At 36.5% G+C, this 16,680-nt stretch overlaps 1 protein-coding gene across 1 annotated transcript; it reads left to right on the top strand.

Annotated features, from left to right (window-relative positions):
- Positions 1 to 4,954: 4,954 nt before the first annotated feature.
- On the top strand, positions 4,955 to 8,375 carry LOC149540598 (putative UDP-arabinopyranose mutase 1). Its single transcript, XM_089801695.1, has 4 exons — positions 4,955 to 5,353; positions 6,272 to 6,522; positions 6,915 to 7,083; positions 7,695 to 8,375. The coding sequence occupies exons 1-4, from the start codon at positions 5,036 to 5,038 to the stop codon at positions 8,034 to 8,036; spliced, it is 1,080 nt and encodes a 359-aa protein (XP_089657821.1). The 5' UTR covers positions 4,955 to 5,035; the 3' UTR covers positions 8,037 to 8,375.
- The last annotated feature ends 8,305 nt before the right edge of the window (positions 8,376 to 16,680 follow it).

Here is a 16,680-nt window from a genome sequence, read left to right as displayed (position 1 = left end):
TTATGTTGAATCAAATCAATTATTAAATATGTGTTTTGTGGAGAAACTAAATTGGTAGCATGTTTTGTCTACACAACATAAACTATAGACATTTTAATTGTAACCTGAATTAGAACATCCTTCTAAACTTTCACAACACTGAGCAAAAAATTCCTAGAGGACCTAGATGATGAAACTAAAAGGAAAGTTAAACCGAAAGGACCACCATCATTCGACTTGTTAATTAATAAAAAAATAAAGGAAGACAATAGACAATAGACAATCTCCGTCATCCAAACAAGACTCTTCAGCCATAAAATTAATTATAAAGTTACCCATGGACATTATGATTTCTATCTTAGATTTTTGTTTATGTCTTCTACATTTCTTATAGAATTTAAGAATATGAATTTAAGTATCTTAGATTTAATAATTAACTATGTCAAATTAACAATGTTTAGTTTGTTTTTGATTATTTATATTCCTTTCACATATTATTAAATATCCAACAAAAATACATGTGAGCAACCATCTTATATAGGCTTCCACCTTTTTCCATTATCAACGCACCCCTTGCTCCTTTGGGTGCAAGTGCTAGTAATATCTTTTGTTTACATGTTTCAATATTGTTAAAGTTGATAAAGTTACTTAAAGCATATAATTGATTCACCCTGCCCTATTATATTGGTAGACTTTACTTTCTAACATATTTATGCTCTTGTTGCCAAGCTTGCCAAACAGTTTTACCAAATTGTATTATTTTCACTTGCATGGTGAACCATGGGATTGTAAAAAACTTATGATGATTTTATGAATAGAGTATTCTTCTTGCAATATTATGCTCCATCCAAAGTGGCTTTTTAAAAATTGTGATCAAATATATATTGCCTTTTGATAATATTATATAAAAAATATTCAAATGATTAACTAACTCAATTTTTTTTTAGAGGGCTTTTATGAAACCCATAATCATCTAGCTTCTTGATGTGGAAGAACAAGTCATATGTCTAATACTCTTCATCTATAAGTCAAAGAATGGTAACTATTCATTCTGCCAGAACCACTTACACCATAATATTTTCCTTAACCCTTATGGCACATGGATCTTGCACTCAAATGGTGGATCCATTCAAAACTTTGAGCCTTCCAAAGTCTTACATGAATATTTTGAGTCATCCTCAATCCCAAAGTCTTACATGAATATTTTGAGTCACCCTCAATATTGTATAACTCCTTAATTGACAAGTGTCCTACTTAAACTTTTGATTTCAAATCCAAATGGTCAAAATGTGTTGCCATATCAACATGTTTTTTTTTGAGGTATCTAAAAGTGTACCAAAAGAAAGTAAGACCCACAATTTTACAAATAATAACCTTTATCAAAACCAACTTTTTAAGAACTCAATAAACACCAACAAAATACAACATACATTTGAATACATAACAACATAATAAATATAAAAGATTACTACTCAAAATGTATATGTTATTGTAGAATGATATTACATAAAATATTAAAATGATTAAACATATCCTTTTTTGGTGGAGGGATTTTATCGAATCCACAATCATCTAGCTACCTGATATGGAAGCACAAGTCAGAAGTTGAAACCTTTTCATTTAAGAGTTGAATATTGAGAGGTATCCATTCTACCAAAGTTTCTCATGCCACAACCCCAACCTTAGCCCTTAAAATATGTGGACTTTATGTTGAAGTTGATGAAAGCTCAACCTACAGCTCCCAAGAATCACTTGCATGCAAACACCTATCGCAAAAAGAGAGAAGCAAAGCTATAGAGGTTTGAATTTAGACATCCACAAAAGATGAGACATTCTTGATGTGCAAAACATAAATTACAATTGTATTGAATGAATCAACTTAGATTACAAAGAGAGATCAATCCTTATAAAAGGAGATCACAACCCTAAAAGATAACTCCTAGGTTGCATTATAATAATAAATGAAAGAACTAATTGTTATATGCCCAAAGTTTAGCTTAAGTAAACCAGATATAATAAGTGACTTAATAATAAAATCAAAATGATTTAGTTAATAAGAAAATAACTGATTACTCTTACACTTTATACTCAACAAACTTGATCCTTGGTGGACTCATTCAAAACTTTGGGCCTCCCAAAATCTTATGTGAAAATTTCAAATCACTCTTAGTATTGATTTAATGTTCAATTTTTTTGACAACATTGTACCAATAACTACCCAAAATTGAATAAAATGTATGCTAAGTTATAAAAATTAACCAATGATGTGATGCCACATCAACTGTTCAACTATGGGTACCCTTTATGCGTGACCATTGGTCTCACTTTTTTTTTTGGGCTGTTTTAGACAACTTGGAAAAAATCATGCTAATGTGGCATCATAACGGGTGACATGGACTTGAAACCTTAGTTATAAGTAGACGATTCACCAAGTAACCTACTGTAGAAAATTGGGAGCGATTTGAAATTTTTACACATGGTTTTGATAAGCATGAAGTTAAGGTGTTCAAGTACTGGGTCCTCTCCCCTACATTCTTGTCAAGTCCCCTACTTAAAAAATCTAGTTTCAAGTCCACATGGTCCAATATGATGCCACATCAACAAACAATGTTACTAAGATGTATGAAATTGTTTGCCAAAGACCATTAGTTCTACAAAGGATAACTTAACTAGACCCAATTTTTAAGAACTTAATTGGAAAAAACATAATATTGTCAAAAACATTAACACATTATTTAATATAATAAACTCTCAATTTTTACAACTTACTTGGCAAGTCATCTGCTTATTATGAAGGTTTCAAGTCCACATCATTAGTTATGATGCAATTTGATTTTTTTCAACTTGTCCAAAATAACCCAAATAAAAAGTGAGACCAATGACTGTACAAAAAGGATATCCATACTTGCATAGTTGATATGACATCGCATCATTTTTTACTTTTTACAAATAAGGGTACATTTCATTCAATTATGGGTAGTCATCATTGTATCAACAAATTTAAACTCACAATCATAGGTGCAATGTTGCCCAAAGAATTGGAGTTTAAATTAATAAGTATAGATATTGAATCAATAAGTATAGGTATCAAATCAACAATTCCTATCACAACCAAGAACGTGTTCAAATACTGAGTCTTTCCCCTATATAAAAATCTTACAATTATGTAAATAACTCATTTTTTTTGGTTGCAAAGCTTTTATCAAATCTATAATCATCTAGCTAGCCTATATGGAAGCACAAGTCATAAGTTGAAACATCTTCATGTTTAAGAGTCAAAGAGTTGGAGTTATTTGATTTGCCCAAGTTGCTTAGGCCATGATACTACCTCAACTTTTATTTATATGTATTATGCACTAGAAAAAACTTGATCCTTGGGGGCACATTTAAAAATTCACACCTTCCAATATTTTCTACAAATATTTCAAATCACTCTTACCATCATACGATTACTTACTTGTCAAGTTCCTTATTTAAAACAATGATTTCAAGTTTAAATGGTCAAATATGATGCCATATCAATAAGTAGGAGGTGTTTTCCATAACAAGTCAAATTGTGATCTTCCATTCAACTATATAGTTACAAAAGTCAAACTACATAATTGAATCTTGATAGAAATATCACAAACGATGACATATCAACATGCATTTTTTCTCATTTCTCCAAAATGGTCCTAAGAAAAGCAAAACACATAGTTGTGCACCAAGTCATGTTTATCAATGAGTAATGTGGCATCATATTATATTGGATATCTTTTTGGGGTAAAAATTGACATGGCACATTTTGTGCTCCACCAAAGAGCTAATTTTGTCCTACTACCATGCCCACTATTGGACCGACTCCCTTCCCTTATTCAACTTCACTAGTTGGGTGCATTGTTGTGGCATCACATTTGTGGATATCTTTATTGGCATGAGCTCCTTTCCCCTATTCAACTTTACTAATTGGGTGCATCCATGCCATAATCACATTATTGACATAACACTTTTGAACTACACAAAATGACCAATTTTGTCCTTCTACCATCATCACTATTAGGTGGGGGTCAGGGGTCCCATGGATGGGCTCAAGCTTCTATTTTAAAGGAAGACGAGGTCCTATGAAGAAGAAAACAAATTGCTACACGATCATTTAGAATCTTCTCGAAGACAATAGGAGCCCCTATAGTATAGGGTTGCTTATTTGAGCACAAAAAAAATTTAATGGGGCTAGAATTAGCTCCAGCAGTTAGGAAAATATATCTAAAATTTAAATTCCTCCTCGAATAAAATTTTAGAAGGAAAATTCATAAGCTAAAAACTTCATTCAAATTTGAAGCTTAGACCTTCACGTCAAAGTACACTAGGGCACTTTATAAATTCACGAAATAACCATTTTCAAAATATTTCTCAAGAAAACAGCACCATCCATTCAATTTTTTTGTGAAGCCCCTACCATAAGATTGCAACCTTAGACCCCCCATCTTTTCCCCTATTCCAAATCTCTAACAAACCAAAAACCCAATCACCCAACACTCCTTTTTTTCAAACTCACACCAAAGATCCAATCGCCCAACACTCCTATTTTCAAAAGCAAAATTCCAAAATTATTTTGTCACATTTTTTTTCTTTCACAATTTTGCTGAGTGCTAATTATATTCCAACATATGGGATACCACCAAAGTTAAATCACACTCTCCACCCTGTCACTGACAGTCAACCGTACAGACATGGGAGTGTGGTGGCATCGTACACGCGCCCTCACGTTCCTGCATAATTTTCTTCCTTCCACATCCCATTAACAAACGTATTTGAATTTGCCAAAAATCCCAAACTTGAATTCCATTAATCCTCCTACACGTGTCATTTCAAGCCAACGGTTAAGCCATACGATATGGAGCTAATTCAGGGAAGGGAAGAGCCGACAGGCGCGTTGCATGACATAATAAGGTTAGAAACTTCTCATATGTATTCCAGAGCCCCCACTTTTGACCTCAAACCTGGGATTGAGAATTTCCCCCTTCTCTGGAGCGAGGCCGAGCAGAAATTTTTCGCAGTAGTTTCTGTGGACTGAATAATGGCAGGCCCTTCCCCAACCCCCATGCTCAAGGATGAGCTGGATATTGTGATACCCACCATTAGGAACCTGGATTTTCTTGAGATGTGGAGGCCATTTTTTGAGCAATACCATCTCATCATAGTCCAGGATGGAGATCCCTCCAAGACCATCAAAGTGCCCGAGGGTTTCGATTATGAGCTCTACAATCGCAATGATATTAACAGGATCCTCGGACCCAAGGCCTCCTGCATCTCCTTCAAGGACAGCGCTTGCCGTTGCTTTGGCTACATGATCTCCAAGAAGAAGTACATTTACACAATTGATGATGATTGCTTTGTAAGTATTAGTTTGTTTTCCTGAAGGTTATGATTGAATGGTTGATATTAGTTAGTCATCTGGTTACTGATAACCCTCCTTAAATCTGACATCACTTAAAAAGTTTGTTTGCAGTATGATTAGTAGTAGATCTGGATGATAAATGCCCTTTTAATGTCTGTCTCAGTGTTCAGATTCAATTTTGTCTTTCCATGATATGAATCATATTAGATCGATTTGGGTTATCAACCATAAAGGTTTAACTCCTGTCCATTTGTAATCAGTCAAAATGTGGGCATTCTACACGGCATTCTGTCTATGTCTTTCTGTTATCAAATAATGGCAATCCGACAGGTTTGCCATACATTTAAATATAGTGGTGGGTGAGCTCACATCCCTTTTCCTATTTTTGATTATTTCTCAATCAATAGACTGGCCCGCCTTTTTCTGATTTGAAATGGGTTGTTGGACAGCTCCTCTGTTTTTTTTTTCAAATATCTGCAAATTCAAGTGATTGACGCCCTTTACTTTTTAAAAATACTGTACATCATTGATGTTTTTTCTGTAACAGGAGTTGCATAACTGTGACTTCTGTATTAGAAAGTTGTAAGTTTGGCTTTCTCAAATGATGTATTGAATTTCTTTTCTGGATCCCCCAATTATTATCAATTGCCTTGGAGAAATAGGAGATCCCGCAGGAATTATACGACCCCTAACCAAAAAAATGTTGCAAAAAGTAGATCTGATGAACTAAAATAACATGTATAGATCTGATTCATCTATGTGAAAACATTAAATGCATAGATCTGATAGCAATAGCCCAGCTATACCAAATTAACAGATTTAAGCAATTACTTTTGAATGTGCCGAATACTATTTTGTTGATCACACGTTGGAAGTTGTCATCATAGTCATATTAATATAAATTGGGCACTGCAGGTTGCCAAGGATCCGTCAGGGAAGGACATAAATGCTCTGGAGCAGCACATAAAGAATCTGTTATGCCCATCAACGCCATTTTTCTTCAATACATTGTATGATCCATACAGGGAAGGGACAGATTTTGTTCGTGGATATCCTTTCAGTATGAGACATGGCACACCCACTGCTGTCTCTCATGGACTCTGGCTTAACATCCCTGATTACGATGCTCCCACTCAGCTCGTCAAACCTATGGAGCGCAACACCAGGTATGTTTTATAACTAATTTTGATTTTAACACTTTAGTTTAAAAATAAAGCTTTAGTGTATAATGTTTAAACTGTCCAATGTTTAATATTTGAAATCTATTCTTGTTACCCACCATCCAAAATTGCTGATTACCATTGGCAATGATTTTCAATAGGCTTGTGGGATGACTTGAGATTGACAAATTTAGAAAGCTAAGAAAATAAATAGGATCATCAATATACCCAATATCTCAGTTAACCCAAATCTATGATCATAACCATTTTCAAGCGAGATCTGCAGTTCTTGTCAAAGATCTAGTTTTGGGCATTTTCTTACTTTAGATCTTAATTTTAGTTTTTTATGAATTTATGTCATGATATAAGCTTCTTATAGTGTCTGTGGTTCTCTGTAGGTTTGTGGATGCAGTTCTTACAATTCCGAAGGGCACATTGTTTCCAATGTGTGGCATGAATTTGGCCTTTGACCGTGAGTTGATTGGCCCTGCAATGTATTTTGGTCTGATGGGCGATGGCCAGCCCATTGGTCGATATGATGACATGTGGGCAGGATGGTGTGTCAAGGTTTGAGACTTCAAAACTATATTTTTTTTCGTTAATATTATTAGATTTTTACAATTCATCAGTTTGTTTGTTTTTAATATGATTGTATGCGTTTTTACTTTTTAGCATCAATGTTTCAAATCACCCTCTGTGATGCATCATCAAAAAAAAAGAGTACCAAAACTGTATTAATACTAAAACATTAATACTTAAAAAACACAATTAAATTCAGATACAAATATTTGCTTTTTATTTACTTTTTAGTAGTTGAATTATCGTGATATTGCTATCAGGATTTAACTCTGTGATTTTTGAGTCAAACTCATTGACTCATGTTTTATGAGTAGTGATTCAACATGAATCCATCTCTCATGAGAATAAATAGAACACTTAACACTCATTGGATCTAGGTGATGCTCACGGGGGTGAAGCATCGGGACTTCCCAGGAGGTCACCCATCCCAGTACTACTCCAGCCTGAGCGCGCTTAACTACGGAGTTTCCTCCATGGTTAAACCCAAAGCTTACAACCCCATTTGCAAAACCTTCACCAAATGTTGAATTATCATCATTCTCTTGCATTCATTACTTGATTTCATCTTCCAATTTTTGAATCTTTTGGTTTGGTTGCAGGTGATTTGTGACCATTTGGGGCTGGGAGTGAAGACTGGATTGCCATACATTTGGCACAGCAAAGCGAGCAACCCATTTGTGAACTTGAAGAAAGAATACAATGGAATATTCTGGCAGGAGGAGATAATTCCGTTTTTCCAATCAGCTACTCTTCCCAAAGACTGTACCTCTGTTCAGCAATGCTACATTGAGCTCTCAAAACAAGTCAAAGAGAAGCTTGCAGAAGTAGATCCATATTTTGTGAAGCTGGCAGATGCCATGGTCACTTGGATTGAGGCTTGGGATGAACTTAACATGGTTCAGAAGGAGAAATCAGTAGTTGTCAATGGGTCATCTAAGTAGGAGGGAGTGAATGAAAGTTCCGATCGAGTTCATTTTGGACTCAATTTTCACATTACTTTACTGATTAGTCACATTACTTTACTAATTAGTTTTAGTTGTTCGATTTAGTAACCTTACACACCAGTTTAGAATCAGTAGGCTCATCGAATGGGGAAGGTTGGAAAACTAGTATTTTATTATTTATGTGGAGGTGCATACTTTTGATCAAGCTTTTAATGGCTGCTTGATATATTTATGTTATTCACATTCTGTCAATTCATTCACATCAGAATGATGATAAATGTTGGTGTGATGGATATTTATATAAATAAAAGTTGTCAATGTTGATGCTCTCAAGAAGCTTTGTTTTTTCAGATCTATTTTGTTAAGTTTTTATAAAATATCCTGGTGTGGGTGCATTCTGGTAGCCCACAGAGTCCATGACATAGGATATTGACATATCATCATAATTACAGATGAAATTGAATTACCAGATTTTGAAATGGAAAATTTGTGATTCAAATTATTAGAGTTAATTAGTTGTAAATGTAATAAAAATACATTTTGTTATTTCATTTCAAATATAATTGGATATGTATGTGAGAAAAATAAGACAATCTTTTGTTTTCAAAATATTTAAATGAAACTCTTGTCAAAGTTGGAAGAAAAAATATATGTCAGGAAAAATAAGACAGGCTTTTGCTTTCAAATATCTAATTGAAATTCTTGTCAAAGATGCAAGAAAAAACTGTAATAAATATATGTCAGAAAAAATAAGATAGGCTTTTGCTTTCAAATATCTAATTGAAATTCTTGTCAAAGTTGCAAGAAAACATTGTAATAGTGAATCTGAAAAAGATCTATTTAAAAATTTATTTAGTTGGTTAAAATATCTAGTTAAATGTAGAGCTCTTCAAATTAAAAAATAACATCTCTGTGTGAGAGAGGTACTATGTTGCAAAGGATTCATTGCCTTTTATAGTTAGCTTTTAGCATTGAATTAGTAGCTAAATAAATAGACATCTAAACAATGATTCTTGATTTTTCATAGGTGATTTCTAATTTAATTGTACCAAAGAAACTCATCTTAATTTCATAATAGTACTACACTTCTAAAAATAAAATATTTTAATCAATAAATAATATCTAAAATAAAGTAACACCACTTTTGCAATGAATTGATGATAAAAAAACATAACATAGTTAATTTTTACTATGTTTGTGCTTTGCAAGTTGCCGCTCCTTTGAAGTTTGAATCTTGAAATTGTTTTGTCCATGGTGGGCTTCGAGCCTCCGAACCCTCTACCCTGCCTTGATCTACAGATGGTGTTGACCTTGCACAAAGATTTGGAGGGCATGACTGATGGGTGTGGGTCCATGGAGGAGTTGGGAAGGAATCTTTTTGACCTCAAACTATTGGAAAATGGGGTCTCGGCGGGTTGCCCGGTGGTAACTGGTCAGAAGATGACAAATGGGACCCTAGGAGGTTGGAGGAATGCTCTTGTGGAATCCAAGGTGGTTAATGTTTCTAAGGAGGAAACTAGGATAGCGCACGTGATCTCCCTCTTGGATGATTGGGTGGACCGTGTTGCCTCTGGTTTAAAATTTTGTGTGGTTGAGAGATTTGTGGCCTTCAGACCCACGATAGAGATGGTGCACAAGTGGGTTAGCAAAAAATGGAAGATTATGGGTAGTGTTGATATTTCTGCTATGTCGAGTGGCCTTTTTTGTTTTAAATTCTCTGTAGAGGAGGATTTAAATTTTATACTCTCAGGTACTTGGTACTATGGGAAACATTGTCTTGCATTAACAAATTGGCACCCAAGTTTTGATGCTAGTGTGGAACTCAATAAACTAGCTCTTGTCTGTGTAAGGCTACCTAAATTACCACTTGAATTTTGGGATGAAAAGATACTAAGGTGGGTAGGAAATTCCTTTGGTCACTTTGTAACTACGGACAATGTGACAATGCAAAAATCTAGGCTGATGTATGCCAGATTCTATGTGAATGTGGCACTGAATCAAGCTCTCCCGATTATAGTTATCCTTAAAACTAAGTGGGGAGAGAAATACCAACCCATAGAGTATGAGAATGTTGGGCTTTTCTGTCAAAAATGTGGGCAATTTGGACACCTTATAGTTGACTGTAAATTCCAAATGTAGAAAGAGAAACAAAAGGTTGGATCTCTTGGAATAGTTAAAGAGACTGTGGGGGAACCTTCAAATGCCCCAAGATTGGAGAAGGGGGGTGCTGAAGTCCAAAATATAGAGGATAACATGATTAAGGATATCTCGGTTAAGAGAGTGGAAGGGCAGAGTGTACTTGAAACAAGGGAAGCTTTAGAGGAGAATAGGAAAATGGAAGTATACCCATTTAGATGTGAGATAGAGGAATTAATTAGTTCACCACTCGGGGGGCTTAAGGAAGGAGAAATTATGGAAGAGAGTGAAATAGTGGCACACCACTCCCTTCCTAGTTCGCCAACAAGTCTAGGTGATATGTGCTTACAAGAACATATGGAGGTAGACTGTGGTACCCAGGAATGGGTGTGCACTGCTCTAAGAGTGATAAAGGCCTCCCTTGTGGAGATTGTTGCTAAGGTTATGGCAAGTTTAGAGAGAGTCTTAAAAGGAACTAAGTCCCATCTCACTGCAAGAGAGTGAGAATGGGGAATGGGAAGTGCAGAAAAGGAAGAAAAAGTGGGGGAAGAAACCAGATGTAGGAACTTGTGGGACAACGGGAAGATCGTCTAGTAGAGCAACCAGGACAAAACAAGCAGCAAGGGACATGGCCAGTGGTAGCAGCTTACACTGGAGACTGTAACAAGAGGTAAGAAATGAAATTTCTCTCTTCGAATCTAAGGGGGTTAAATAACCCCCAGAAGCAATATGCTCTAGAGCAGTATATATTTCAGGAAAAAGTGGATTGTGAGTTAATTCAAGAAACAAAAATGTCTAGTGTTAATTTTGTTAGACTGGTTAGTCATGTCTGGTCGGGAGCTGCCTTTGTACATATGGATGCTGAGGGACCCTTAGAGGGTATTGCAACCATGTGGAACCCGTATTCTATGACTGGCGCTAAAATATGGAAGGACAAATTTTTTATAATTACGTAGTTCCAAACTAGTAATTAAAAATGGGGGCTTATTAACATTTATGCTTCTAATAACAAAGTAAAGAGGAAGGAAACCTATGGAAAGATGGAAAGGATTGTAAATACCATCAAAGATGAACAATTAATATGTATGGGAGATTTTAATACCCCCCTCTATCACTCAGAAAAATTAGGGGGAAACAAAGACAACCCTGAAAGCTTGCAAGATCTTCATGATTTTATGGGTAGAATGGATTTTATTGATGTTGATTTGAGAGGGAACCCATTTACGTGGACTAATAATAGAAAAGGATGAGAGCTAATCCAAGTAAGATTGGATAGATTAATGGTGTCAGGGAATTGGGACAGATTGGGTAATTCTCTTATGGAGAATCTCACAAGAATTATCTCAGATCACTCCCCTCTAATGTTTCATTGGGAAGATGGTTTAAGAGGAGGATCAAAACCTTTTAGATATGAAATTATGTGGTAGTCCCACCTAGAATTTAAAGATTGTATCCAAGAATGTTGGAATATAAAAATTGATGGTACTGCTTGTTGAGCTGTCGTTTTACACAATGCTAAATGGTAGGAATTCTTGCGAACTCCTCTCTTGAAAAGTTGATTTTGTGAATCAACTCCAAGGTTTCAGGCGATCTTGCGACCTACTAGAATCTGCTCAGTTGAAGATAAATGTGAAGGTTCACGAGGAGGCTTTTTTTGGTTTATTTTGATTTCAGAGGGAATGAAGAATCTGCAGACAGCTTTGAAGATAACACACAAAAGAACTATGTTTTTGTATTTTTTATATTTTTTATGAATGCAATCTAACCATGTAGCTAGTATGAAATCCTATTCTAACAAGGTGGTTAATAAAGAAAATAACAAGAACTTCAAAGAAAAGAACATGAAATTCAAAGCAAATATTGTAAAATTGAAATCCTAACAGACATAAGCTATAGAAAACAACACGTCTGTGAGTTAAGCTTTTCGAAGAAATCGGTAGGTAACCAATGAAAACAGGAGCAACGCTTCCTCAATTCCACTGATGCAATTGTTGGTGAGAAACTTTAATGATCATATGATATTTCACTCTTCTTCAAATCGCAAGGACATGGAAAGTGCACTCATGTAAGATAGAGAGTTATGCAGGCACAATTTGATGATTTCTTCTCAAGCTCGTTACATTAGTGGAATTCGTAAAATCATAGCAAACACCAGAGCTAAAAGATCACACAACTAGAAACAATACAATAAACCTTTGGCTCAATCATAATTCCATGAACAAAATTCACAAAAAAATGACACATTCAGGCAAGAATCACTACACTCCAAATGTGAGCACAAAAAGCATAATTTTATTGCATAATAACAACGACCTTGATTACATATTACAATAGGGTATTTATAAGAAATTGTCTCCTCAATTTGTGTTGAGAGTGAGAGATATCTTCATGTAATAAAATGCTCTTTAAACAATAAAATAACTAATTATATACAAACTAACTACCTAACTAGTGCTTAGTAGGACTCCATCCATTTTATATTCATTAATTGGATGCATGAGCCTTGTACATGTTTAAAACAAAGAAATATGAGAGAAGAGAGAAAGAGAAAGCTCCAAGTCGAAGTGGAAGTGTCAAAAATAGAAGCTAATCCTTCACAGGGCATTTATAGGAGTTAAACTGCCGTCAGAATGCATTTTCGATGCATGGAAAGCTCTATTTTTGAAACTGGTAGTTAACTGCCGGTGAAACTTTTTTGAACATGCGCACCTGCGGAGTTGCAGAGTTGTAGACCTACGTACCCGCGGACTTGCAGAGCTACGCACCTCAAAATGGTCCAAAATCTCAAAATTTTACTAACTGTCAAAATTGAAATTCTAGCATCTGGGTTTTGTTCTTCTTAATCCCAAAGCTATGTTTGGATGTTTGCCCTTGAATTTCTCTATAATCTCAGTAATTTTGGCCGCATCCAGTAAATCCAAAGCCTCATATTTTTCCTTGACATTTTGTCTGTAATTGTCTACCTCAATTCGAGTGTTAGCAAAATCCCCGAGTTTGGTATCCAATTCTAACAATGCTTCAGTTTTGAAGGCTTGTCGAATGTCCTCATCATCAACAACTTTCACAAAAATCTTCCTGAAATTCTTTACTACTACCTCAACATGCAACAATTACTCTCATTCTTCATCTTCAAAAATATCCAAACACGCATCACTATAATGTTTCTCTACTTCCAAAATTTGCTCTTGGGCTTGGCCCTTGAGCCGATGAATCTCCTCGTGTAATGTTTCCATTACTGTATTGCTATCCGCTATTTTCTCTATCCATTCATCAATCATATCTAATTCTTCTCCCGTATATACATTGATCAAAACCTGGTACCTTTTCCCTTTTCTGGCTTGTAGAGTTCGTAAATCCTTACTCCAGGCTTGTACTTCATCCATAATACCGAAGTCTTGCTTTAAAATTGCTACGATCTTATTTACGTTCTCTTGCGTAGCATGTAGTAACTTCAAATTTCCTATGATAATCAAAACACCTTTCTCCTCAAAATTTTCCTGCCATTGCTGACAGGCTTTCAAAAATGGGTCTATTATACACCTCCCCCTTCTCTGAGTATAGTATTCAAAGTCTGCTCGAGGTGCTCAGAATCCAGAGGACTAACCACTTCAGCTAAATATCCCTTTAGGATCTCGACTTGCCTTCGAAGTATTTGGAGTTCGACCTCATCCTATTCCATGTCCTTGAGGACCTCTTAGACTCTCATGGTCATCATTAATTGGGCTGTATCTCGTGTAGATTTTCCCAACATAATTTCTTTCAATTCGTAATCTTTGAGACTGAGGCTTTCTGCATCTATGTCTTCAGGAGGGACAACCACTTGTGCAAACAATTCCTACTTCCGTGTGCTGGTGAAAAATGCCAACAGTGTTGCCTTGTGTGACGGGGACTCAGGTTTATTCAAAATCTCAGCAATATCACAAATATCTTGCTTTGAAGCACAAAACTAAGGTTTGGTAGTCCTCATTATTTCTTTTCGGAGCCATCTAGGGATGTGTTCAGCTAAAGACCTAGCTCTTGAGGACGAAGGGGTGTGTTCTACTACCTCCTTCCCCTTATCACTCCTCCTTAGAGTTGTTTCCTATTGTGAGGGCTCTCCTTCTGCAGTCTTAGTCTTAGTGGACCCTGCAACTTGCACCTCAGTGTCTTGGGAAGGTGGTTGAGAATATTCCACCATTTGTCCCTCCTTTGACACTTCATCGATTGCCATTTGTTCTAGTTCCTCCTCCTATGATGGTTCCTTTTGAACTTGCTCTTCTTTTGAACTCTAAGGTGGAGGAGTAACTGAGCTGCTATCTACCACTGTGACTTGTGGTGGAGACGAGGGAGTAAGATCGGGACCCTGTGAATCTGGCGGCATTTGCATCCAGTCTTCTTGTTGAGGTTCACCTATAGTGGTGTCCTTGATTTTATCCCTGATTAACTTTGTTCCTATAGGCATAAAATCAAAATATGACATTGTGAAAATCACCCTCTTCACTTTGTTCATCCACCCACTGTTGTACTTCATCTTCTGAAGAAGAGAGTTCTAAGGGTTCTGCTTGGGTGGATGGCGAGGTACCTGTGGCACTCTTTCTCCTTTGTAGCTCAGTGCCTCTAGCTAGCCAAGTTCTCCCCTGTAAGGGCATTTGTTCCTCTTCCTCTTTTGATTTTTCCTCCTCCTCCTCTTCGTCTCCCTCCGATATGGTTTCAGGAATAGATGGGGAAGGCACCAATCTTCTATTGATCCTTTGCCTCTTTTTCATCCGGATCTTAATCTTCTTTCGTTTCTTGGAGGTAGAAGAAGAAGTTGGCTCTTCTTGTGAAGGAGGAATAAAAACCTGTGGAATCTCTCCCTCTTCTAATTGGTTGGGCACAATGGGAAGCAATTGAGGGTCATTCTGAACTTGTGTAGCTCTAGTATCCTTGGACCCTTGTATACTCTCTTCTTGCTACTAGGGAGGCTCCTGTTCTTTAGCTTTTTCTGTTTGAATCCTTTGAGGGGAGGTCTTCTTCCTTTTGTTCTTTCCCTTCCTCTTTGGAGGGTGATAGTATCCAATTGGGTGATCAAGTTGGTATACTATCTCTGGCCTTATAGGAGACTGGGCCGCAAAGGTAGGAATTGTCACTTTCTTCCCTCTACCTCTTTCTAGACAGGCATGTGCGTGAAAGATTACTGTGTCAGGTATTGGATCAAGTGGAAAAGGCTTCTTCATCCAATCCTTCGTCATTCTGACGACATGCCTCACCTGATGATTAATATCATTGGCCTCCTCCCTATCAACCTTAGCATTCATAATGGGTCTTTCTCCTATTTTTTTAGAGTTGAATAGGGGGTCCAGTAGCTCTTTTGAATCTTGTTGCCTTATCTCTTCTGGGATGTTCAACTAGAGTGCCTTCTCTGCTAGATACAAAGTCATTCTACAATAGTCCCTTCTGTAGACATCATAGTCATTTGTTGCATTCATCCAGTGATCTTCAACAACATCTTCACGATGGAATTCCTTGCTAGCTCGACTCTCCACTCTCCCAATATTATCAAAATAAGGCCTAGGGGAATTATATTCTTCGAGGGGATGATTCTCCCATTCCCACTCAAAGAACGGAATATCTTGTTTCCACTTTACCTGATATAGTCCAATGACCAAAGGCCATGCCCAGCAAAGTCTCCACTATCTCTTCACCCTCTCATATGCTGATTCAATTTGTTAGGTAATCTTTAATAACACCAATTTGTCACTAGGATATCTGGGGAGCTTCTTAGGGTTAATGGAGGCACCAGCTACCCACAGATATGTGAACATCTTAAACTGAATGAACTAGGCTCTAAGAATTGTTATTTGTGCTTTTGCTTCATTGGATAGCCTCTTTCCATAATCTCCCTCAATGAACTGGATGATCGCAAAAATGAATGAATCTTTCATGATTCTATACCCCTTGCTCTATGTTGAGAGCTTTTTCTTTACCAGCTAAGGGTAGATGATGTATGGCTAGGCATTTGGATCTTGCATACTACCCTTCCTATACAAACTGGGATAGTTTGTAGCCCTTGTTGCAAGCAGGTATACCATGTAAGAAGTGATATAGAACTTCTTCTTATCTTTAACTACCCTCAATTGCTCACACAATTTTTCACTTAGTGTGGTGGCCCAGTTCAATGGTATCTTTGGTGCCCTGATTGTCTCAATAAAGTTAATCATGAAAGTGATGAGGTGACTCACTGCACGTAAACCCATGACTCTGCTTAAGAGAATGATGGAATAGCCAATATCCTCCTTCATGTATCCTTGAGTCATATCCACTTTGCCTATTATCTTTCCTCGAAGAGGCTTCTCAATGAGGTAAGATGATTGTATAATGTCTGTCACCTCCTTATGGTGCTCCCTGTACCATCTCTCTACTACTTCATATGAGACTCTAATGAATTGATTTTCTCTTGGGAGATGGAAGACCCTCTCAATGTTGTCAGGTCGTAGGTCCAACACAACTTCTCTAGTGACACTCTTAACCACTCTCTCTTCAGAAA

This window comes from Cupressus sempervirens, chromosome 9 (genome assembly GCF_028749045.1).
Source record: "Cupressus sempervirens isolate cs-2001-9-10 chromosome 9, ASM2874904v1, whole genome shotgun sequence".
In the NCBI taxonomy this organism is placed as follows: Eukaryota; Viridiplantae; Streptophyta; class Pinopsida; order Cupressales; family Cupressaceae; genus Cupressus; species Cupressus sempervirens.
This window is presented reverse-complemented; position numbering and strand designations above follow the sequence as displayed.

Bases quoted from the DNA above. Each gene is read 5' to 3' on its own strand.
- LOC149540598 (XM_089801695.1), top strand. From the start codon at position 5,036: ATGGCAGGCCCTTCCCCAACCCCCATGCTCAAGGATGAGCTGGATATT. The intron at 5,354-6,271 runs GTAAGTATTAGT...TGGGCACTGCAG, and splicing joins CAATTGATGATGATTGCTTT to GTTGCCAAGGATCCGTCAGG. The intron at 6,523-6,914 runs GTATGTTTTATA...GGTTCTCTGTAG, and splicing joins CCTATGGAGCGCAACACCAG to GTTTGTGGATGCAGTTCTTA.